The 26,419-nt window shown below is 41.1% G+C and overlaps 1 protein-coding gene across 4 annotated transcripts in view; it reads left to right on the forward strand.

The window, feature by feature from the left end:
• Window positions 1–26,419, forward strand: part of fat1a (FAT atypical cadherin 1a) — a 193,118-nt gene that overhangs the window by 111,661 nt on the left and 55,038 nt on the right. For all 4 annotated transcript variants that reach the window (XM_072916081.1, XM_061984089.2, XM_061984090.2 and 1 more), the window contains 6 exons: window positions 13,156–13,431; window positions 13,933–14,143; window positions 14,776–18,849; window positions 21,600–21,796; window positions 21,879–22,032; window positions 24,958–25,191. In XM_072916081.1, the coding sequence (XP_072772182.1) occupies window positions 13,156–13,431; window positions 13,933–14,143; window positions 14,776–18,849; window positions 21,600–21,796; window positions 21,879–22,032; window positions 24,958–25,191 (5,146 nt within the window). The remainder of the gene's footprint in view (window positions 1–13,155; window positions 13,432–13,932; window positions 14,144–14,775; window positions 18,850–21,599; window positions 21,797–21,878; window positions 22,033–24,957; window positions 25,192–26,419) is intronic.

Consider the following 26,419-nt stretch of genomic DNA (forward strand, 5'->3'; position numbering starts at 1 on the left):
AATTCACTTCACTTCACTAACATTAGCATTATCGTTTTGATTTTTGCATCGAAAGTCACTTACTAGTCCAGTAGGAACAGAGCCAAGGCTGCATCAATCGGAAATCCCTCCTCATTTTGAAGCTCACACCAGCGAGTGAAAGCCGGGGCAATGTTGATCCTTGACTGTCATTTATCCGGGTAGCAATGTTCCCTCTAAGGTGTGCGCCTGTGCAATTGCGCGCTGCTCAAGCGTCCTCTGCGCACGGCAAATCTATGCCACGCACAAAATCAAATAAAAAAATAAGCGCATAACAATTTTCGACACGACATGGACACGACATCATTGTTCAAATATTGTAACGTCTGTCAAGACGCTTTGAGGACATGAATTCCATCGATCACTTTACTGAGCAAAACTCTTTATTGTCGGCCATAAACACATCACCAAAACATTAGTAAAAAAAATTATATGTAGCAAAACTGGTCATTTTCTGCCGTACAAACCAGACCAAAAGCAACTTTGTTATATCAACAGCAGCCGCTCGCTCTTTCTCACTTGCGCCAACACATGCACATATGGCACTTAGCCAGTGATGCGTTTACAGCCACACAAAAAGTCGGACAACTCCAACACCACACATAAAGTGTAATTCCAGGTTGTTACACAATGATTTACCAATCAAATGTGTGCTTATTCTAGTGTCATTTATTAGGAATCTTAATTTATAAATATTAATCATTAAATGCTGTTAGTATATTAAATAAATACTAATAAAAATATATTTTTTACAAACAGGAAGTTGCAGGAATGTACACATGATCCCCTGCTTACATCTCATTGTGCAACATGTGAATGTTTTAATGGGAACTAAATGCAATGTCTGAAAGGGGTACAAATTATTTCCAAAGCAGGACCTCCACCCAGACAAACAATACAAGTACACAGTTCAGGAAAAACAATATTTTTTGTTATTGTCATTGTAAGTGGGCCTAAACACTTATATTAGAAAATAACCTCATGGAAATGACTGCTGTCATTTGATTATAATAATAAGAGAATGTTGTCTGTCTATCTTTGTTGGCCCTGCGATGAGGTGGGGACTTGTCCAGGGTGTACCCCGCCTTCCGCCCGAATGCAGCTTAGATAGGCTCCAGCACCCCCCGCGACCCCGAAAGGGACAAGCGGTAGAAAAATGGATGGATGGATGGAGATTGAACTTGTTATTTAGTCAGGTTTGGGACAGGTGTGCTGCTGGTGTAGCCACAGTGTGCACGTCTGATGTTGCTCACATGGGCTCCACTGAATGCTCAGGGAATTTTTGCGTTTGCTCACACACATGAAAAATTAGAGGGAACATTGCCGGGTAGCCTCCCCTTTTCCCTTTTTTTGTCTATCAGGCAAAACATTTTGTTTTTTTTGGTTGTTTTACAGCTTATGCCACGATAGGAGTAATTGCATGGAGACGTTCTTCTTTTTTTTGTTTTCTGTCGGCACATAGGCGTTCGCATCGACTTCCGGGGAGAGGGAGAGTGACGTTAAAGCAAGTTAGCACATGTGTAGTTTTTTGTGTGGCAGGGTTCGCGAGCACTCACCCACACACACAGGAGGTGAACCTCGCAATGTAAATGTAAGGTAACATAGTAGAAACGATCCGGATCAAGTTGAGTTGCTAACTGACAATCATCTGCGGTCACATAACCTCCTGGGGGAGGTAATGGACAGTTCATGAACAATACATTATTATCCATGAACTCAAACTAACATTTGGTCCCTATTTGCTAGCTCAGCAGATAGATAAGAAAAAGTTATCGCATAAAGACTCCATCTGAGTTCCATTTCTGTATCAGTTGTAAAGCATGCATACATAAAATACTCAAATATTTCACTGTGACATTCACCCTTTCAATACAAGCAAAATTCATTTCATACAAATGTGCTAGCTCAAAGGGAATAAGCGGTAGAAAATGGATGGATGGATGGATGGATGGATGGATGGATGCTAGCTCGATGCTAATTTTAGGCGCTAGCTTTTAGCGTCTGCGATTTTGAAACCTCTATATATTACAATTTAATAGATGACTAAGATGTATATTCCACTTAAAGAGCTGATACAAGGTGAATATAAAATGCTTTCTCAATAAACAGGACTGTCACATTCATCATCTTAATGACAGTATACAACTTTGATGGTCTTCTAATAGCACTAACGAGCCCCAAAAACACCCTAGTGCATAAAACAGTTCCCATCAGAATAAAAGGCCAATATTGTTCTGTTAATATTGATATTTTTTTTCTACCAGAGCCCACTAGTTGAGAATCACTGTTCTAAATTATATATTATAAAATGTATAATTCTATATTTTAAAATCCAACAGTGCCATGTTTCGGTGTCTGGGTTGGATAGGATAGGATAGGATAGGTCTTTATTGTCATTGCACAAGTACAACGAAACTTTGTTTTCGGCACAAACCCGTTCAAGATTAGACAAACAAACAGTGTACAGGGTTACAGAACAGGAACGCTGATGGGTCGCCACAAGGCGCCTCGTAAAAGGTGGGGAAAAAGGTAAAACGCTGGGGAAGGATGAGTAAAAAAATACAATCTAGACTGGGCTCCTAAGGGGGCTCAGTCTGGAGTGGGAAAAAACCTCCATAGCAAAGCACATATACCTATTACAACGTACATCTCGAGATATCTAGCAACAGAGGGAAGGGAGTGCGAGGTCATGGTGATAGGCCGCAGCTCTCCGTCCATCACCCCTATGGGATTTGCGTCGAGGGAGTTGGATTGGGGGAGGGTGGGGTATATTTTTGTGGATGCATGTTTGTGTGTAAGCCTGCAGTGTGTCTCTGTTCCGCGGCCTTGATGTCGTACGGTAGCTAGTCCAAAGTCAACAACAACAGGTGTGTGTCCATGAGACACAAGAAGGGAGTTTGTTGTGTCTTCGCCGCACTGTCCTTCGGGAGAGTCTCGAAGCCTGGGAAACAATCCAACTTACAATGTTTTGTATAAGAGTGAAAATGAAATTTGCTATTCACTCTAAATTGTCTATGACTGGTCCTCACGTGGCGTCATGCCCGTTTGCAATACTGACCTTGGCGCTCGCTCCAGCAGCACTGAGAGCGGACTCAGCCAAACTACCTCTTGGTAATGTTGCAATTTTTTATGTCAACAAAGGAATTGGATCAAAAAAATGCTCTAGCGTAAATTAGGTAAGACTCCACTTTTCCTAAAATGCGCTAGCTTTGTACTAATATACATTGTCTGTGCTACTGATTAGCATTGGTGGTTTTACACGGCGAATTCAACACCTCCAAATGTGTTTACAAAAACTACAACTAAGATGTACGATGCAATCAAACAGCTGGTGTGTACTTAGTACAATACTTATAGTACTAACACTTTTTAGGGCGCAACAAATATTCAAAACAACGCACCATAAACTATACACTACTGCCATCTAACGTCTTGGACTTTGCAACTTTAATTGCAACATTTTGTTACTTGCAAATGAGATTCAGAAATGTGATAATAAAACAAAATATAGCAACTGGACAGCAGTTTTCATAATAAACTAATTTTTAAATGTTGCAATTAAACACGAGATTTTATTATCAAAAACAATTAATATTTATTAACGCACACAAAAGTTCTGAAAATTGGTACTGTATCGGTTCAAATGTGAATGGTAGCCATCTCTGGCGGTAGTACGCATTCACCTAAACCTAAAATAGTATGCCCCGTTAAATGGAATCAGACGATAATTGAGAGACACTTAAAAAGAAAAACTAGCTCTCTTTGAACACATGGTCCTTTATCAGCAAATACATTGTGCAACACAGCAGCAACAGAACCGATGTATTAGCGGCAAGGAGCAAACTGCTCAGTTCCAAATAGTATTGCTGCTAAGTTTATGGTAAAACAGTACAGAAAGTGTACAGTATCATGTAGAATATAGAAAACTTGTATAATGCTGGATAGAAAGAAATATGACTAGATCGCAAATGGAGCAACTGAAGAAAATAAAAAAGAGCTGTGATGTTGAGATGAGATAAAGGGAGAAAAAAGGAGTGTGGAATTTCAACAACACATGTTCTAGTATAATATATATACTGTATATAGCAGTGGTCCCCAACCAGGGGTCCGTGGATCGATTGGTACCGGGCCGCACAAGAAATTAAAAAAAATATTTAAAAAAATACAATTTTTTTTTTTTTTTTTTTTTTTTTTAATCAAATCAACATAAAAAACACAAGATACACTTACAATTAGTGCACCAACCCAAAAAACCTCCCTTCCCCATTTACACTCATTCGCACAAAAGGGTTGTTTCTTTCTGTTATTAATATTTCTGGTTCCTACATTATATATCAATATATATCAATACAGTCTGCAAGGGATACAGTCCGTAAGCACACATGATTGTATTTTTTCAAGCATTGACCGGTCCGCAGTTACAAAAAGGTTGGGGACCACTGGTATATAGTATATGTCTAATGTAATTTAGATTATAGCGGTGGCAGACTATTAGGGATAAACCCCTGGAAAACTGATGTTTAAGGTTTATATGCAGGGGGAATTATCTTATTATACAGATAACCTATCCTAGGTGTAGTTGTGTTAGGTACCAATCCAATATATGGAAACACTGGTATTTGTGCCTTTTATAGAATGCATAAGCATATAGCATATAGAAGCATTTTTTTAAGGTATATTTTTTATTGCTGCTTTTATTTATTAGATGCCTTTTACTGAATATGCACTGTTTTAATATTATGTGATATAATGCCTTTTATGCTGCATTATTTGTTTAATGTAATGCATGTGATTGTATGTCTACTTGGGCGTTGGAGTCTGCAATAAAGCTTGATTGATAGATTATTTCTGGTTTACAAAAAAAACCCATTGTGTATTTACAGCTGTGGCTGTAGGCGACCTCCTGGCGTATTTAAAAAAAATAACTGTGAACTCTACGGGATGCCAGTAGCTGCGTTTAGACATATCATGAACGCTCATCGTCCAGCAGCGTTATCCAGCTCTGCATTCACTTGATAATGTCACCACTAAAGTGTTGGTGTGAACGTCATGTCGTCATACTGTTGTTTACAAGCAACTCATCAGCGCTGTTCATGCTTCTAACCGCTATTACAACATTGTTTCTGTCATGTAGTTCAATATATTTGAGTTACATGTTTTTCTCCACTTTGTCATGCACTCCAAATAAGAGTTGGAAAATAACCCTTTCCCTAATTAACACCCTGCCCTATTTGCACTTTGGCCCATTAAAGGATGTGCAGTAATAAAATAGACTAGAATAGAAAGTACTTTATTGATCCCTGGGTGAAATTCAGCACCACAGTTCGCTCACAATAAACACTTAGGTATTTTTTACATGTGAATAATATAAATACAGTCTATTATACAGCATTATTCATATGTGAATACTATAAATACAGTCTATTATACAGTATTATTCACTTGTGAATAATATAAATACAGTCTATTATACAGCATTATTCATATGTGAATAATATAAATACAGTCTATTATACAGCATTATTCACATGTGAATAATATAAATACAGTCTATTATACAGCATTATTCACATGTGAATAATATAAATACAGTCTATTATACAGCATTATTCACATGTGAATAATATAAATACAGTCTATTATACAGCATTATTCACATGTGAATAATATAAATACAGTCTATTATACAGCATTATTCACATGTGAATAATATAAATACAGTCTATTATACAGCATTATTCACATGTGAATAATATAAATACAGTCTATTATACAGCATTATTCACATGTGAATAATATAAATACAGTCTATTATACAGCTATATTCACATGTGAATAATATAAATAGTCTATTATACGTCATTATTCACATGTGAATAATATAAATACAGTCTATTATACATCATTATTCACATGTGAATAATATAAATACAGTCTATTATACAGCATTATTCACATGTGAATAATATAAATACAGTCTATTATACAGCATTATTCATATGTGAATAATATAAATACAGTCTATTATACAGCATTATTCACATGTGAATAATATAAATACAGTCTATTATACAGCATTATTCACATGTGAATAATATAAATACAGGATAAATAACCACAATGAAGAATAGGAGGTTTGGTTTGACCGGGACGTAACCAAACATGGTTCATAGAAGCATGTAGCGTGACTGCTAAGTGGAACGATGGTTCTTATCATCTGTGTGTTGCATTGTGGGATGTGATGCTGTACGATGTCTGGCAAGACATGAGAAGACATGCCTGGAATGGCATATGTTGTCAGGCTGCTCGGGGAACCCTGCAACAAAGGCCCACCCCCCTCTTCGCTTCTTTTGGGGCCGAATATCTCCCTAGAAATGTATTTTGCTGCCCGCTAAGCACTCCACAACACCATGCCCGACGCTTTAGTCGCCTTGCATCACTCCTGTCAGGTTTGTGTGTCCTCAGCAAACAGCATTATGACCAATTCTGGTCAGCTTTGGAGTGTTTGTCGTCTTTCATCCGCCCCCAGAAGGGATGTCACCCCCTGGTGTCTGGTATGCAGGTGTCTAATCAGGCTTGATCCCTTTGTTCCCCGTATTTGGCAACGCTCAAAGCTTCCCCCCGCCCTCGTTCCCCTTGCCGCTTTAGGAAGCGAGCGATGGCATTCCTGCGGCTCTCCATAATCCTCTGTCGGAAGTCCAGTAGACGAGTGGTTGGTGTTGATAAAACATTCTCCCGCTCGGTGATGATGTTGGGAGTGTTTGTGGTGGACGGGGGAGGTGGGGTTCAAGGAGGTCAGCTGCACTTTTCTGCTGATCAAAGTGAGAGAGCAACGACAGGTTTGACTTTGTCCCATTAATTGTTCATCCATTCCACAAAAGCAAGCACAGTCGTCACAGTCCAGCAAGCCTTGTTAGGAGAAAATACTATCGAAAGTAAACATTGATACACTTGAGAGAAGTCAGTGTGCAGCTTGTGTTGCTGTATATATTTGTTCTCAAATAGGGATTTAACGATAACTGAGGTAAAACTTCTGATGGTTACTGTATTAAATGACAAATATCAAAGAGACCATGATTGACAACTGCACTTTGATAAACTCACAGACCGACTAGCGCTGAGCTAGCTTAGATTCTAACATGAAAACTTGAGATGTCCGATAATATCCCAAATTCCAAGCTGTTGTTTTGAGGCATGTTAAAAAAATAATGCACTTTGTGACTTCAATAATAAATATGGCAGTGCCATGTTGGCATTTTTTTCCATAACTTGAGTTTATTTATTTTGGAAGACCTTGTTACATTGTTTAATGCAGTGTTTTTCAACCACTGTACCGCGGCACACTAGTGTGCCGTGAGATACAGTCTGGTGTGCTGTGGGAGATGCTCTAACTTCACCTATTTGGGGTAAAAAAATATGTTTTGCAAACCAGTAATTATAGTCTGCAAATGATGTGTTGTTGTTACTAACTAACACTGAACTGGCTACAAAGTAAACAAAAACAAAATGCTGGACGACCGCAAAGACTTACTGTGGAGCAAAGACGGCAAGTACATCCGAACATGACATGACAATCAACAATGTCCCCACAAAGAAGGATAAAAACAACTGAAATATTCTTGATTGCTAAAACAAAGTAGATGCGGGAAATATCGCTCAAAGGAAGACATGAAACTGCTACAGGAAAATACCAAAAAAAGACAAAAAACCACCAAAATAGGAGCGCAAGACAAGAAGTAAAACACTACACACAGGAAAACAGCAAAAAAGTCCAAATAAGTCAGGGTGTGTTGTGACAGGTGGTGACAGTATACCTACTTTGAGACAAGAGCTATAGTGATGCATGCTTGGTTATGCTTTAAAGTCATATCCAACAATTGCCTGAGTGGCTTAAGGACAGCTTAAAAAAAGAGAGAACATTATTTTAGATGTTTTTTTTTAACAATTTGGAATCATTAGAAATAAAAATTGCGATTCAATCGAAAATACATTTTTTGGACACCCCTGTTAAGAAACGACATACCACAACCTAAACTTGTATAAACACATTATTGTCTGAGCAACTAAGATATTCAACAACTTTTTTTTACAAAACCGGACGTGAAGCAAAGTGAACACTCAATTTTCTTTCATCAATAAAACAATTAAAAAACCTTTACAAATTAAAATGGGTGGGGAAACAACTATGTCTCTTAAAGGGGAACAATATCACAATTTCAGAATGGTTAAAACCATTAAAAATCAGTTCCCAGTGGCTTATTATATTTTTCGAAGTCTTTTTTCAAAATTTTACCCATCACGCAATATCCCTAAAAAAAGCTTCAAAGTGCCTGATTTTAACCATCTTATAAACACCCGTCCATTTTCCTGTGACGTCACATAGTGAAGCCAACACAAACAAACATGGCGGAAAGAACAGCAAGCTATAGCGACATTAGCTGGGATTCAGACTCGGATTTCAGCGGCTTAAGCGATTCAACAGATTACGCATGTATTGAAACGGATGGTTGTAGTGTGGAGGCAGGTAGCGAAAACGAAATTGAAGAAGAAACTGAAGCTATTGAGCCATATCGGTTTGAACCGTATGCAAGCGAAACCGACGAAAACGACACGACAGCCAGCGACACGGGAGAAAGCGAGGACGAATTCGGCGATCGCCTTCTAACCAACGAATGGTATGTGTTTGTTTGGCATTAAAGGAAACTAACAACTATGAACTAGGTTTACAGCATATGAAATACATTTGGCAACAACATGCACTTTGAGAGTGCAGACAGCCCAATTTTCATCAATTAATATATTCTGTAGACATACCCTCATCCGCGCTCTTTTCCTGAAAGCTGATCTGTCCAGTTTTGGAGTTGATGTCAGCAGGCTAGGGAAGCTAGGGTCGATATTCTTCTCTTGATCATCTTCGGGACGGTGTGAGCCAAGACATCCAGGGGGTTTAGCTCGCTCGTCTGCGGGAACAAACTGCCGCCATTGCTTGCCGTGCTACCGAGGTCCTTTGTCCCTGAATTGCTCACACACTCCGGCAGATTCAATGGGGGTCTGGCGGCAGATTTCTTTGACTTTATCGTTGGAAATGCATCTGCTTTGAGTGTCGCAGGATATCCACACATTCTTGCCATCTCTGTCGTAGCATAGCTTTCATCGGTAAAGTGTGCGGAACAAACGTCCAATTTCTTGCCACTTTCGCATCTTTGGGCCACTGGTGCAACTTGAATCCGTCCCTGTTCGTGTTGTTACACCCTCCGACAACACACCGACGAGGCATGATGTCTCCAAGGTACGGAAAACAGTCGAAAAAAACGGAAAATAACAGAGCTGATTTGACTCGGTGTTTGAGAAAATGGCGGATTGCTTCCCGATGTGACGCCACGTTGTGACGTCATCGCTCCGAGAGCGAATAATAGAAAGGCGTTTAATTAGCCAAAATTCACCCATTTAGAGTTCGGAAATCGGTTAAAAAAATATATGGTCTTTTTTCTGCAACATCAAGGTATATATTGACGCTTACATAGGTCTGGTGATAATGTTCCCCTTTAATAATCCAGAGGAAGTATACAGGACTGTCTCAGAAAATTAGAATATTGTGATAAAGTTCTTTATTTTCTGTAATGCAATTAAAAAAAACAAAAATGTCATACATTCTGGATTAATTACACATCAACTAAAATATTGCAAGCCTTTTATTATTTTAATATTCCTGATTATGGCATACAGCTTAAGAAAACTCAAAAATCGTATCTCAAAAAATTAGAATATTTCCTCAGACCAAGTAAAAAAAAAAAGATTTATAACAGCAAAAGTTACTGGTGGTTTTGGCACTGTGGGCAGGTGCCAGATCATGCTGGAAAATGAAATCATCATCTCCATAGAGCTTTTCAACAGATGGAAGCATGTAGTGCTCTAAAATCTCTTGGTACACAGCTGCATTGACTCTGGACTTGATGAAACACAGTGGACCAACACCAGCAGCTGACATGGCTCCCCAAACCATTGCTGACTGTGGGAACTTCACACTGGATTTCAAGCAACTTGGATTTTGCTCCTCTCCAGCCTTCCTCCAGACTCTAGCGCCTTGACTTCCAAATGAAATACAAAACTTGCTTTCGTCTGAAAACAGGACTCTGGACCACTCTGCAACTGTCCAGTGCTTTTTTTCCATAGCCCAAGTCAGACGCTTCTAGAGATTTTAGAGCACTAAATGCTTCCATCTGTTGAAAAGCTCTATGGAGATGATGATTTCATTTTCCAGCATGATCTGGCACCAGCCCACAGTGCCAAAACCACCAGTAAGTGGTGTACTGACCATGGCATTACTGTCCTCGATTGGCCTGCCAACTCCCCTGACCTGAAACCCATAGAGAATTTGTGGGGTATTGTGAAGAAGAAGCTGAAAGACACCAGACCCAATAATGCAAATGAGCTAAAGGCCACTATTGAAGCATCCTGGGCATCCATCACACCTCAGCAATGACACAGGCTGATTGCCTCCATGCCACGCCGCATTGATGCACTAATCCGTGCAGAAGGATTCCCAACCAAGTACTGAGTGCATTAATTGACATTTTCAAATGTTTGATTTGTTTTGCTGTTATAAATCTTTTTTTTTAAATTTGGTCTGAGGAAATATTCAAATTTTTTGAGATACGATTTTTTTGGTTTTCTTAAGCTGTATGCCATAATCAGCAATATTAAAATAATAAAAGGCTTGCAATATTTCAGTTGATGTGTAATGAATCCAGAATGTATGACATTTTTGTGTTTTTAATTGCATTACAGAAAATAAAGGACTTTATCACAATATTCAAATTTTCTGAGACAGTCCTGTATTGTGTCTCAATTTATTATAGTTTTAAAAAAATGTTTTTATGTCAAACTTGGTTAAAAGATTTCACTGTGTGTATAAATGCACTATGAGCACATTCAACAATATCGCGATAATAACCGTGATAATGTTGGTATGAATTGTTCATATTGTTTAATCCCTACTCTTAAAACACAGCTATTATTGTCCTAACGGCTGGTAAAAAATGGAGGAGGAAGATAACTGAGTCTTGCCTACTTTTAAGCATGGCAGCATAATGGTCTAGGGCTGCAAAAGTGCTGCCGACATTGGGGAGCTGCGGTTAAATGAGCGAAAAATTAATCCTAAAATGTCCATGCCAAGTGAACATGTCCAAATAGTGTAGTTGGTGTGACTATTTAGTGTAATTATTGCTATCTATTGTCATCTTAATGCTCTTTGGGGCGGTATAGCTCGGTTGGTAGAGTGGCCGTGCCAGCAACTTGAGGGTTCCAGGTTCGATCCCCGCTTCCGCCATCCTAGTCACTGCCGTTGTGTCCTTGGGCAAGCCACTTTACCCACCTACTCCCAGTGCCACCCACACTGGTTTAAATGTAAATTAGATATTGGGTTTCACTATGTAAAAGCGGTTTGAGTCACTAGAGAAAAGCGCTTTATAAATATTATTCACTTCACTAAATATAATTCACTGTGACTTGGAATTGATGTTGTTACTGGAATGCTTTTGAATTCCTCCATAATATCACTGATGGATATGGTTTGTGTTAAGACAACTTGCAGCCCTCCATAGGTGCTCCTCAGCAAGCCACTTGTCCTCTTGAAGGAGTTTGGACTCTTTTTGTTGGAAAACTGACATAATCATTTCCCCAAAAATTAACCACAGCCCTACGGTACCAGCAGCACTCGTGCAGCCCTGGACCATGACCAAGACACGCTTCTCTTGCTACTCACTTGTGCTACCAGCTATTTAAAGGGGAACATTATCACCAGACCTATGTAAGCGTCAATATATACCTTGATGTTGCAGAAAAAAGACCATATATTTTTTTAACCGATTTCCGAACTCTAAATGGGTGAATTTTGGCGAATTAAACGCCTTTCTATTATTCGCTCTCGGAGCGATGACGTCACATCGGGAAGCAATCCGCCATTTTCTCAAACACATTACAAACACCGAGTCAAATCAGCTCTGTTATTTTCCGTTTTTTCGACTGTTTTCCGTACCTTGGAGACATCATGCCTCGTCGGTGTGTTGTCGGAGGGTGTAACAACACGAACAGGGACGGATTCAAGTTGCACCAGTGGCCCAAAGATGCGAAAGTGGCAAGAAATCGGACGTTTGTTCCGCACACTTTACCGACGAAAGCTATGCTACGACAGAGAGATGGCAAGAATGTGTGGATATCCTGCGACACTCAAAGCAGATGCATTTCCAACTGGACTGGACAGATCAGCTTTCGGGAAAAGAAAGTGGATGAGGGTATGTCTACAGAATATATTAATTGATGAAAACTGGGCTGTCTGCACTCTCAAAGTGCACGTTGTTGCCAAATGTATTTCATATGCTGTAAACCTAGTTCATAGTTGTTAGTTTCCTTTAATGCCAAACAAACACATACCAATCGTTGGTTAGAAGGCGATCGCCAAATTCGTCCTCGCTTTCTCCCGTGTCGCTGGCTGTCGTGTCATTTTCGTCGGTTTCGCTTGCATACGGTTCAAACCGATATGGCTCAATAGCTTTAGTTTCTTCTTCAATTTTGTTTTCGCTACCTGCCTCCACACTACAACCATCCGTTTCAATACATGCGTAATCTGTTGAATCGCTTAAGCCGCTGAAATCCGAGTCTGAATCCGAGCTAATGTCGCTATACCTTGCTGTTCTATGCGCCATGTTTGTTTGTATTGGCTTCACTGTGTGACGTCACAGGAAAATGGACGGGTGGTTAAAATCAGGCACTTTGAAGCTTTTTTTAGGGATATTGCGTGATGGGTAAAATTTTGAAAATTTTTTTGAAAAATAAAATAAGCCACTGGGAACTGATTTTTAATGGTTTTAACTCTTCTGAAATTGTGATAATGTTCCCCTTTAAACAATGATTACTGTGTTGACTCATTTTCAGTGGTAGAAAAAGCAATACCGCGGAATGCTGAATTGTGAGGGGTTGTACTCACCTTTGTAAGATACTGTGAGTGAGTGTAAATCCATATTTAAATGGTGTACCATCCACTCACGCTCCGAAGACGTGGCACGTAATGAATCAAAATGATGCTTAACTTCAGTGAGCTGATGAATATTGACGAGTCCCACCTTGTCGTCCCCGCAGGTGCTCATCCGCGTCATCGACACCAACAACCACCGGCCGCAGTTCTCTCGGGAGAAGTACGACATCAGCGTCCCTGAGGACACGGCCGTGGGCACCGAGGTGCTCCACATTGACGCCGCAGACCAAGACGAGAAGAACAAGCTGACCTTCACTCTGCTGAGCAGCACCGATCCCTTCAGCCTGAAGAAGTTTAAGTTAGACCCGGGGACGGGCACGCTATACACCGCCGAGCAACTGGACCACGAGACCATGCACAGCCATATCCTCACCGTCATGGTAAGGAAGGAAGTGTGTCCAGTAACATTTCGCTGTTATCATACCGTGAACTTTCTGCAGTATTCCATGGCCGTTTTCTTTTAGGGGTGATAAAAAAGTGTTTCACAGCAAAGTAGGTCATAAAATCACACCCTCATCGACTTCTGTAAGGCAGCTTTAGATGAGAAGAGTCCATAATCCTTAAAACATTCATCAAAATATTCAAAAAGTGTGTTTCTCTGCACATTTCTTCAGCTTGAAATGACACAAAAAGTCTCAAAAACATTTTTTTGTGGTCTTTATCTTTTGCACTTAAAAATGTTTCATGTCCAAATTCATTCATCCTCAGGATTTACCCTAAATGGTGGCGCCCTGCCACAGCAAAATAAAAAACATAAAAACAAATGTGTTTTTTTACATGAAAACAAATGAAAGTAATACACTGTATGAATGGATCTATATAGCCAATTATGTGTGCACTCAATTGTCCTTAAGTGGGCTAACGATGTTGTCTTTGTCCAGGTACGAGACCAGGACATCCCAGTAAAGCGGAACCTGGTCCGCGTCATCGTCACCGTGGAAGACGCCAATGACAACGCGCCCTGGTTCATCGGCACGCCCTACTCAGGCCGCGTGTTCGAGTCCGCCGCCGTGGGCTCAGCCGTGCTGCAGGTCACCGCCCTGGACAAAGACAAAGGGCAGAACGCTGAGATCAGCTACAGCATCGAGTCAGGTATTTGAGTCGGAGTGTTTCTTATACTGATCGGCTTTCATTGCGTAGGACTGCTAATGAAGTCAGCTTGCTAAAATGTGTGAGTCATGTTGACTTCTGCTGCCTACTGGATCTTTTTCATGAATGGAATAGTTAAGTCCAAGCAGGGCTTTGTCTGGACTTTCCAAATATGTCAACCATTTGATCCACCCTCCATTTTCTCCTCTGTAACCTTTCTAACAATCAAACACATGCAGCCATTGTTTGGCTGTAATGACTGTGTGTTGACTAGATTTCACTAAATACTGCTATACAAGCTGTGCATTGACTACTCCAAAGTATAACCATGTTTATTTCTGTAGTATTGTCCCTTGACAAGATGTAATGTATAATGCTTACTGAAAGGTGAGGGGAGTACTGATTTTGTCTGTCAATGGCTTCATGTGATGAACTGGAGACAACATGACCTAAATAACTTAAACCTTGCTGAAAAAAAATCTGTTTAAGGAAACAAAATCTGACTTCTGAGAGAACATGATATTTTCCATTATCAATTTCAGCTGTGATATTGTTGCTAGCCAGCCAGAAAAGAGTTGAAAGCAGGTTTATCCCCACAGCTTTAACTGAAACTCGTTTTCTCCGCCTTCTTGCAGGAAATACCGCAAACTCCTTCGCCATCGACCCCGTCCTCGGAACCATCACCGTCGCCAAGGAGCTCAATCGCAGCAGCAAGACCCAGTTTGAACTTGCCGTCAAGGCGTCAGATAAAGGAGCGTCCCCACTCTCGACCACCACCACCGTTCACATCCTGGTGACGGTTTCCGACAACGCCGCCCCCAGGTTCACTGAAAAGGAGTTCTCCGCTGACATCAGCGAGTCCGCCGTCCCGGGAAGTTTGGTCAGCTTGATCACGGCCATGAGCCAGTCGTCCGTTTTCTATCAGATCAAAAGCGGCAACGTCAACAACGTGTTTGATATAAACCCCAACTCTGGTGTGGTTGTGACCCAGAAAGAGCTAGACTACGAGACCGTCGCTCAATACAGGCTCATCATTCAAGGCACCAACATGGCCGGACTTGCCAGTAACGTCACGCTTGTCGTTCATCTGAAGGATGAAAATGACAATGCTCCAATTTTTCTCCAGAGGGAGTTCAAAGGAGTCATCAGCGAGTCCGCTCTCATCAATAGCATTGTCCTGACGCAAGAAAACACCCCTTTTGTCATCCGTGCCTCAGATGCTGATCGTGACCACAATGCTATGCTTATCTATCAAATTGTCGAGCCTTTCGCCCTTAACTATTTCGCCATCGACTCAAGTACCGGTGCTGTCAGAATCACAACCTCTATGGATTACGAGCAAAGGAGCATTTACCATTTCACCGTCCAGGTTCACGACCTGGGAATGCCACGCCTGTTTGCAGAGACGGCGGCCAACGTGACAATTGAAGTCATCAACGTCAACGACTGTCCACCGGTGTTCAGCCAAGACCTTTACGAGGCAAGCATTGTGGTGCCTACGTTCAAAGGAGTTGAAATTATCAAAGTGAACGCCACAGACTTGGACTCTGGACACAACTCCAAACTTTTGTTCTACATCTCTGAGGGTAATATTGGTGAAAAATTCAAAATTGATGTAAACACGGGCGTCATTTCCATTCAGAACGTCACCCACCTAAGGAGCAGATACGAACTAAAAGTAAGGGTTTCGGATGGCAGATTTGCCACTGTTGCCACAGTCAAGATCAACTTAAAGGAGAACAAAGAGAGCAAACTGAAGTTCACCAGAGAGTCCTACAAAGCCTCAGTCCTAGAGAACTTATCAGAGAAGAAAACCCTCGAAGTAATAGCTGCCGTTGGGAACCAAGTGAACGAGCCTGTGTTCTACAGAATCTTGAATCCCGACAGGCGATTTGAAATCGGCCGAACATCTGGCGTTGTTTCAACCACTGGAATAGCATTTGATCGTGAAACACAGGACTTGTTTGACGTTGTTGTTGAGGTCACTAAAGAGGATGTGTCCGAAGAAGCCGCCCACGTTCTGTTAACCGTGACAGTGGACGATGTCAACGACAACAAACCTATTTTTGTCAACCTCCCCTATCACGGTCTGGTCCAGATGGATGCAGAGGAAGGCCAGGTCATCCGGCAGGTTACAGCAGTCGACAAGGACCAGGGTCGCAATGCGGAAATCCACTACGAACTAATGGGTCAACCAGAACACTTCCAAATCAATCCCTCTGGTGAAATATCTATCAAAAAGACCTTTGACAAAGAATCTCTTGACACAGACTTTGCCGTCGTTGTCGTGGCGAGGGATAACGGTGATCCCGTGCTGTCTTCAGAAGTGGAAGTCCCAATAAGAGTAGTGAACAAAGCCATGCCTGTGTTTGAGAAACCATTTTATAACATTGAAATCCCTGAAAACATTCAGGTGCACACACCCGTCCTGCATGTGCAGGCCACTGATTCTGAAGGACCTCGCATTGTTTACACTATCTCTGAGGGAGATCCCTTCAAACAGTTTTCCATCGATTTCAACACAGGCGTTCTCCACGTTGTCCAACCTTTGGACTTTGAGATGCATCCAGCCTATAAATTAAATGTAAGAGCCACCGACTCGCTGACAGGGGCACACTCAGAGGTTTTTGTTGACATCATCCTGGAGGACATAAACGATAACGCCCCAGTGTTCCTGTCAAAGTCCTACAATGCCAACATTTCCGAGGCTTCTGTCATCGGCACGTCGGTCCTACAAGTGTATGCCAAAGATGATGATACTGGCAATAATCGAGAAATATTTTTTCAGTTGGTAGAGGAAAAAGGAAAGAGCTCAGATTATTTCACAATAGAACGTCAAACAGGAATTATCTCCACAGCCCAAGTGCTGGATCATGAGGAGATCCAACAGCACAATTTGAGGGTCCGTGCCACCGATGGAGGAGTACCCGCCCTCTCTCGTGACGTCATAGTGACAGTCGACGTCACCGACCTAAACGACAATGCTCCGACGTTTGCAGAACCCACTTACGAAGCCACCATCAGCGAGTTAGCCTCACGTGGGCACTTTATCACCCAAGTCCAGGCCTCGGACGCTGACAGCTCTGACTCCAAAAAGCTGGAGTTTGCCATCATCTCTGGAAATGACGATCAGAACTTTGCTATTGACAAACGGAGGGGTGCTATCGTCATTTCCAACCACCGCAGGCCGCACATGCAGCCCCTGTACAATCTCAATGTTTCTGTGTCAGATGGTGTATTTAGAAGCTCAGCCCTTGTTGTGGTCACAGTCATTGGCGCCAACTTCCACAATCCCACCTTCTCTCAGGTGGAATACGCAGTGGAGCTTGTGGAAAACTCACCTTCAGGGACCTTGGTGGCAGAGGCTAAAGCGACAGATGATGACGAAGGCATTTACGGACAAATAACGTACCACATTGTCAATGACGTAGCAAAGGACAAGTTTTCTGTGAGTGACATTGGAGAAGTGTTCACCTTGGAAAGCCTCGACCGTGAGAACTCCGTAGAAAAAGTCATTCCAATATCGCTCATGGCTAAAGATGGAGGCGGAAAAGTGGGCTTTTGCACTGTCAATGTTGTTTTAACAGACGTTAATGACAACGCCCCACAGTTTAGGGCAGCTGAGTACAAAGTCACCATCGCATCAGATGTCCCAAGAGGAACGTCGGTGGTTAAGGTTGCCGCCTCAGACATGGATGAGGGAAGCAATGCCGACATAGAGTACTCCATTGAAGCAGACGTGGGAAATGTGGAGGAAAACTTTGAAATCCATCAAACCACTGGGGTCATCGTAACAAAAGAGACTCTCATTGGCCTTGAAGGCGACCTCTATGCGTTCTTTGTTAGGGCAAAAGATACTGGAAATCCACCCAAGCATTCAGTTGTCCAGGTTTACATACGCATTGTAACCCCCGAGACGCCAATTCCCAAGTTTGCTGAACCTCATTACCGCTACACAGTTGCTGAAGACCTTCCCATCGGCACAGAGATTGATGTTCTGCAGGCGGAGAGCGAGCAGCTACTTTTGTACAGCCTTGTCAACGGCAACACGCCAGAGAGCAACGAGAATGAGGTGTTTGTTGTGGATAGAGACACCGGGGCCTTGAAGCTTCAGAAAAGCCTTGACCACGAGACTACTAAATGGTACCAGCTCACCTTGAGAGCACAAACCAAGCACGAGAGCTACGAGATAGCTGCATCTGTCAACGTAAACATCCAAGTAAAGGATCTTAACGACAACAAGCCCGTCTTTGAGTCTGACCCTTACCAGGCAGTTGTGGTGGAGAACCTCCCAAGTGGGGCGCAGGTAATCCAAGTCAAAGCCACCGACCTGGACTCCGGCACCAACGGGCACTTGGTCTACAGCCTCGACCCTAAGCAGAACTCCCAGGACATCTCTGAACTTTTTGCCATCAACAGCCAAACCGGCTGGTTGACCACTTTGAAAGAGCTGGACCGCGAAAAGCTTGCCGAGTATGCCGTCATCGTCCTCGCCACGGACCAAGGCGATAAAGTCCAGCACGTGACCGACACCAGAGTGGAAGTGACGGTCGCCGACATCAACGACAACCCACCCCGCTTCACCGCGGAGGTCTACAAGGGCACGGTCAGCGAGGACGACCCTCCTCCCAGCGGGGTGATCGCCATCCTCAGCACCACTGATGATGACTCAGAGGACATCAACAAACAAGTCAACTACTTCATAACAGGTGAGTTTTAATTAGTGACACAGAAAGACCGCTTATGCTACATAGCACTAACCCCTTTCACACAGCCCTGAAAAGCCAGACTCTTTGTCATGTTGCGGTTCCGTACGAAAAGACCCTACACTGAATAGGGGGTGGATCTGGTAATTTCCTGGTTTCAAAAGTGGTGTTGTAGTTGTAATAGAGGCGGGCGGTGTTTGTGTGAAAGCGTATTGCCTAATGCCGGGACCTGAGTCTTGACATTCCTTCCGCCCTGCTGTGTTGTTGGTGATTGCTATCGTCTAAAACATGGGTGTAATTTCACTTGGCCCTTGAGGCGATATCAAATTAACACTAAAGCTGGCCCGTCGATCCTCCCGAGAGTCTTCCAAACGCCAGCCAGCCAGCCAGCCGGCCAGCCAACGCATACTTTATCAACATCGATACAGGTTACACTGAGGGTAGCCGAATAAAAAACTTTAACACTGTTAGAAATATACGCCACACTGTGAATCCACACCAAACCAGAACCCTTTGCAGCACTAACTCTTCCGGGACGCTACAAGGTGTGTGGGTGTGGGGGAGGAGTTTTGGTGGTAGTGGGGGTGTATTTTGTAGCGTCCGGGAAGAGTTAGTGCTGCAAAGGATTCTGGGTATTTGTTCTGTTGTGTTTATGTTGTGTTACGGTGCGGATGTTCTCCTGAAATGTGTCATTCTTGTTTGGTGTGGATTCACAGTGTGGCGTATATTTCTAACAGTGTTATAGTTTTTTATACTGGCACCCTCAGTGTAACTTGTATCGCTGTTGATGAAGTATGCTTTGCATTCGCTTGTGTGTGCGTACAGGAGCCGCACATATCTTGTGACTGGGTCTGAACAATGTTAGAATGAATGAAAAGCGGACGTGACGATAGCTCGTAGAGTACGTTAAAGGTTAATTTGTTCAACCTTGGCCCGCGGCTTTGTTCAGTTTTAAATTTTGGCCCACTCTGTATTTGAGTTTGACACCCCTGGTCTAAAAAGTATCTTATCTGATTGCCTTTTGCCGTATGGTTGTGTGAACATATGTGCATTCATGCCCCGATTCTGTGTAAATTGCACACATGGCTGATCTCCTGTGTGACAGATGGTTATTGTGAACAAAATTATCACGGTTATCATTATATCGTTGAAGGTGCTCAAAAAGTACTTACACAAACACTGAACATTTTCAACCAACTTTTATTTAAAAAGGGGCTCTGTACCGAGGATGTCGTTGTGGCTTGTGCAGCCCTTTGAGACACTTGTGATTTAGGGCTATATGAATAAACATTGATTGATTGATTGATTGAATAATAATAAAACACTGAATATAGTTTTTTGGCAGAAGAAACATTAAATATTGTAGTTTAGCTTATTTGCTCAGGTAGCAATGTGTTCATCCAATTTTAAATTGGGGTATGTTTCTTAATGGAGAAAGATCATCTTTTGTATTTATGTTAGCATTTAGGATAGCTAGCGGGTTCGTGAGTGTGGTTATTAATCATGGTTTTTCAATAATTTAAATTTAAAACACGATTAATAATTAATAAAATGTATCGTTTAACGTACCTAATTTGCGTTAAAAAATGTATTGCCGTATTTCAATCAATCAATCAATCAATGTTTATTTATATAGCCCCAAATCACAAGTGTCTCAAAGGGCTGCACAAGCCACAACGACATCCTCGGTACAGAGCCCACATAAGGGCAAGGAAAAACTCACCCCAGTGGGACGTCGATGTGAATGACTAAGAGAAACCTTGGAGAGGACCGCATATGTGGGTAACCCACCCCCCTCTACCCTTTCTAGGGGAGACCGAATGCAATGGATGTCGAGTGGGTCTGACATAATATTGTGAGAATCCAGTCCATAGTGGATCCAACATAATAGTTAGAGTCCAGTCCATAGTGGGGCCAGCAAGAAACCATCCCGAGCGGAGACGGGTCAGCAGCGTAGAGATGTTCCCAACCGATGCACAGGCGAGCGGTCCACCCCGGGTCCCGATTTGAAAAGAAAACTTTCATGAAATGTCTCAAATGGGATAAGGAACAGTTGTTTAGATTTCGGGCCTGATCAGGATCATTTCTACTATGTTACCTTCTGTTTACAAGCTTCAACTTCTGTGTGTGTGCATGCTAGTAGCCCTGCAGACACCAAGATAGTGCATGACAGACTCCGTCCCCCCGCTATTTATAGCTCAAAAAGTCATGAGCACATTTTCATCTAACCTTCAGGAAATGTCCGAGATGGGATAAGGAACAATTGATAACATTTTGGGGCTGATATGCATCATTTTCCTTACATTACAAGCTTTTACTTCTGTGTGTTTGTGTGTGTGTATGTGAGCGGTCTCACCTCCGCCCACAGAAAAAAAGGCAGAGGCTTCACTTTTTTTACATTCTGCTGGAGCTAGGGCCTGGCGGAGGTCTGCAGTCTCCTTCTGCTTTTTTTTGACATCAGCATCTGATGCGACCTATAAAACACTTGTCGGACTGTGACAATTACTTTCAACACAACAGGGCAGGAGAAGATGCTATGATATTTGCTCCGAATTGACTTTCCTTGTTGGCGCTGTTTATGCAGAAAAATACCTGCAGGTTTAAAAAAGGTGGAATAACACCAGCATTTACATTCTGTGTGAAAGGAACTACTCATCTTTAAGAATGTTTGAGTTTGCCTCCTGCTGTTTAAAAGCAAAAGACGGTTCTCCATCCTTCTGAAGCTTTACATTTCTTTTCATCCCCTCACACAGCAGGGGACCCCCTTGGACAGTTTGCCATAGAACATATCCAGAATGAATGGAAGGTGTCCGTCCGAAAGCCCTTGGACCGCGAGACCAAGGACAACTACCTCCTTAACATCACCGCCAGCGACGGCATCTTCACTGCCAAAGCGGTGGTGGAGGTCAAAGTGCTGGACGCCAACGACAACAGTCCCGTGTGTGAGAAGGTAAATACACTTTTCCTCATGTATTTTTAGCACCTGATCCCGGTATGTTCTCTTTCTTACTTTACTGTCCTTCCTCTCCTAGTCCCTCTACAGCGAGAGTGTCCCCGAGGATTCCCCAGCCAGCCGACTCATCTTGCAAGTCTCGGCCACAGACGCCGACATCCGCTCCAACGCTCAAATATTCTACGAGCTGCAGGGAGCCGGATCTGAACTCTTCTTAATCGACTCCGACACAGGTTAGGATTTGGCTATACACAGTGGAACCTAGATTTATTAAATCATATAGTAAAGCAAATGTATCCATAAGAAACAATATATATATGAATAATGGGTTCCAGCCTCCACAAAGGTGCATATTTTAGCTAAGGGTTGTACACTTTAAAGACAATATAATGTGGTATACAATACTGTATATTAAACAACTTTCTATTTATTAACAAGTCAAAAGAACAGGTTGAACTGTGCTGTACGCGCTGCTCAGCCAACACAAACACAGAAGTTACTAGGGTGCCCTCACAAACGACCAGAAATCACAGATTGCCGAATTTGAACCACCATATTGCCATACTAATAAACATTTAAAAAAGTACAATTTACCCACATTAACATCAGCAAAGGAGCTGAGGAGAAAGCAGTAGACAGGGAGAGAGAAGACAGGGGGTGAGGGGGGACGTGTGCGCGCTTCTGCCGCTGAAGGAAAGGTACTGTCTGCCGCTGAATGAGAGGTAGTGTCTTTTCTCACATGTGAAATATGTCTGCTCTGGTATAGTTTTCCAGAAAAGTCTCATCACAATTATAAAAGCCTGCTTCGTGAATTATTTCATACTCGTGAGCGCCATTATTGTACTGGTCAGGCTGGTGAAAAGAAAAAAAAAACAGAAAAAAGGCACACACGATGAAGCTCTGACTAATGACTGACTTTGCTGCAATGTGCAGAAAGTGACGTAGAGGGCTCCGCCTCCTCACTAAATTTAACGCCTTGCTTTTTGCCTGCATGCGGAACCCAAATTAAATGAATGAAGCGTTGGTACACATAGAGACATGGTTCGCACACAAAGGCACATTAGGCTCGATTTGAAAGTTTGTAAATCAAAAATGTTCGCAAATAGAGGGGTTTGTAAATCAAGGTTCCGCTGTATGTACATGATGGGAAGATCCCTGAATGTTCTGAACTCCTGTTTTTATGCCTGTGTCATACTCGACATGATTAAACTGCCCCATGTTGTTCTTCTGAAACATTAATTGATTGATTGAAACTTTTATTAGTAGATTGCACAGTACAGTACATATTCCGTACAATTGACCACTAAATGGTTTTGATTGATTGATTGATTGAGACTTTTATTAGTAGGTTGCACAGTGAAGTACATATTCCGTACAATTGCCCACTAAATGGTAACGCCCGAATAAGTTTTTCAACTTGTTTAAGTCGGGCTCCACGTAAATCAATTCATGGTAAACAGCGCCTCTGCTGGTTGCAGCCGAGTCATGCGCTCCATTATCACTCAGTTCCATTAATCTACAGTTCCACACAAGTTTGTTTGTCTTGGAGGTATTCCACATGAGGACGTCAGCTTGCATGGAGCCAACCACAACACCCTCGTGCCCAGTTGTTTATTTACTAGTTCATTATTTTTTTGTGTGCAGCGAGCCGAGACGGTATCCCTGCAGGGCCACTAAGAAGTAAAAAAAAAAAAAAAAGGACCAAGGCGGCACTAAAATTCAGAGTTGCACACTTAGGTTGAATTTATGACTGCTATAGTACTTGCTGCCTGCAAATAATGCCTTCTGGGAGAGTCCTTAAATCACACGCTGGCTACTTGGAAATAAAGAAGGGCGGAAACAATAGGAGTTGACCTCCCTCTACATGTTTTTTATTCAAATAATGCAGATTTATTATGACGTCAAATTTAGCTGCAATATGTTGGGACCTTTTGGCTAATTTATTTATTTTTATCATATTGCGCTCCACAGTCTCCATTTTGCAGCAGCGTTTCATTATCTTGCTACCCTTGATCTAAAAAGTCCCGCTACCGTTACAGGAGGCCCTCATAATCTTACACTGCGGTTGTTTGTTAAAGGTGCGACTGATGCGTTTAATGCAGTTTGATTTTTCGCAGTTTTGCTTGTATGAAATATATCATATATTAAATATATGTTGAACTTCTGGACTGCGAAACAATGCCCATTTGACGCACAATTTCAATGGAAGTAGGGTCCAACATCTAAAAAATATATATTTAAGAGAATAATAAATAGGGCAACAGGTCTAAATAACACGCCTCTAAATAGAAGTGCAGCAACATATTTAACTTGTTTTAATGTATTAACTTTCGTTCTTACTACTTAAAGGGCAAGTTACCATGTATGTTTGACGTTTTTTAAAACACGATATGTCTTTAGAATTTAAATAATTCATTTATTTTTACTCAATGAATAATATAGTAAATCTTAACACTTTTTTTTAATTCACGTTGAAAAAAAAAAAAATATTCGTCAATGTATTTCATTTTAGCACAGTAGTTTTAATATTGTATATTTCGAACTTGGATTAGTTTATCGATGGTTTAATAAATGTTAATACATTTTATTCATAATTATATAATTAATTTGTCAGTACATTTAATTATAGCATTTTAGCAGAATGGTTTTAATATGATATATTTCACATTTGGATTAATTAATGGATGATTTATTAATTATTAATGATTTTTTTAAAATGTTTTATTAATACATAAATAATCACTATTTGTCAATACACATTTTAAAATAAAATAAAATAAAAACATAACAATTAAAAATACATTTGGATTTACTATAATATATTTCACACTTGGATTAATTAATGGATGTTGATAAATAGTTTAATTTATTTTAGCACCGTAGTTGTAATATATTATATTTAATTCTTGGATTAATTCATGGATGTTGATAAAAAAAAACAACATTTCTTTTAATTTATTTTAGCACAGTAGTAATATATTTCATACTTGGATTAATTAATGGATGTTTTAATACATAATTAATTGTGTCATATTTAAATTCTTCATGTATTTTCCTGCACAAAATAAAGGACATTTTGTTAATAAATGAGAGGAAAAGACATCAATCACCTGTGTTAAACGTGTGTAATAATTTTTTTCCCACGTTTTCCATCGCAGGCGAGTTGAAGACATTCAAGCCGCTGGACCGCGAGGAGCAGGACGAGCACAGGTTCAAAGTTCGGGCGGTGGACGGCGGCGGGCGCTACTGCGAGGCCGACGTCCACATTGCCGTGCGCGACGTCAATGACAACGCTCCGGAGTTCTCAGCCGACCCGTACGCCTTCACCGTCTTCGAGAACACCGAGACGGGGACGTTGGTGGCCAGACTGCAGGCCAGCGACGCCGACAGCGGTAAGAAACCGTCTTCATGGTTGTGTTTTTACAGGCAGAAAGCAGCAGATGACAGTAAAATCTCCTTTAAAATTTGATGAAATATGTCCATAAAAAATGATGGCTGTTCTTTTTTTCATTTTTTTATGACATTCTGCTTTGTCCAGATGTTTGTTAGAAGGCCAAAATTTTTATCTACAGTTTTATACATTTTTTAATGCAGGCTTCAAGTAAAATATATAAAAAAATAAAGCCATTTAAAAGGCTCCTGAAATGTTTTATGGTGTATTATTATTCCCTTTACTATACTAAATTAGCTACAGTTACTTCTACTGTTATTGTATAATTGCATCTCAAAACTTTGTTTTTAACAACTTTTGGACCCCTAAACGCTTCTAAATTGATCACTTTGGTTTTGGAACATATTTTACTGAGCAATCTTGTTAATGGCTGCCCTTTTGACGTGGCATTTAAATCTTACGTCAAGAAAAAGCCATTATTCCACATGCATTAAGTATGTAGGCTGTGTCTCTGTGCAAAGGCCGTTATCTTTCCATTACACATTAGTGACAATAAGCAGTGAGGGGAATTTCATGAATGAGCAAACCCTCTAAAATTAAAAAGCTCATTACACTCTAATGGAATTCTTACCTCTCTTCAAGCCGAATGGGGAAAAAAATGCATTTAATTTACATGTTTGGAGCACGGCCATCATAGTTTATTAATGTCTTCGCCACTGTCTAATATAATAAATGCACTAAGCATGCATTTAAATCTAGTTGAAAATCCATTAAAACTCTGATTATGTCCATTAGTTTTTCTTTTGGAAAAATAAGAAATAGAAATGATCTGTTCCAGGGTCAAACTGTGGCCATCAAGACTAAAAAATAAAGTTGTATTTTTTTCCTTCAAGGGAAAATGTTATTACGGTAAATAAAAATCCATTCCTGCTTTTTGTTTTTAAAGAAAAATGTTTTTAGAATGTTTTTGTCCTCGAAAAAGTATGATTTAAATGAGACTTAAATGCACAGAAACACACGGATATCTTAGCTGGCTTGTTTTAACTTTGAGGGCAGAAAACCAAGGCATCCTTTATCTAATTTTTGTAACATTCCTAATGGTCAAACAAGTGTAAAACAAGTTAACCGCCATAAAACAAGTTTGCTAACGTGTATGGTGATGTTGGATATTTAAAGTAAAAGTAAAGTACTGTACCAATGATTGTCACACACACACTAGGTGTGGTGAA

Source organism: Nerophis lumbriciformis, linkage group LG25 (assembly GCF_033978685.3).
Source record: "Nerophis lumbriciformis linkage group LG25, RoL_Nlum_v2.1, whole genome shotgun sequence".
Classification (NCBI taxonomy): domain Eukaryota; kingdom Metazoa; phylum Chordata; class Actinopteri; order Syngnathiformes; family Syngnathidae; genus Nerophis; species Nerophis lumbriciformis.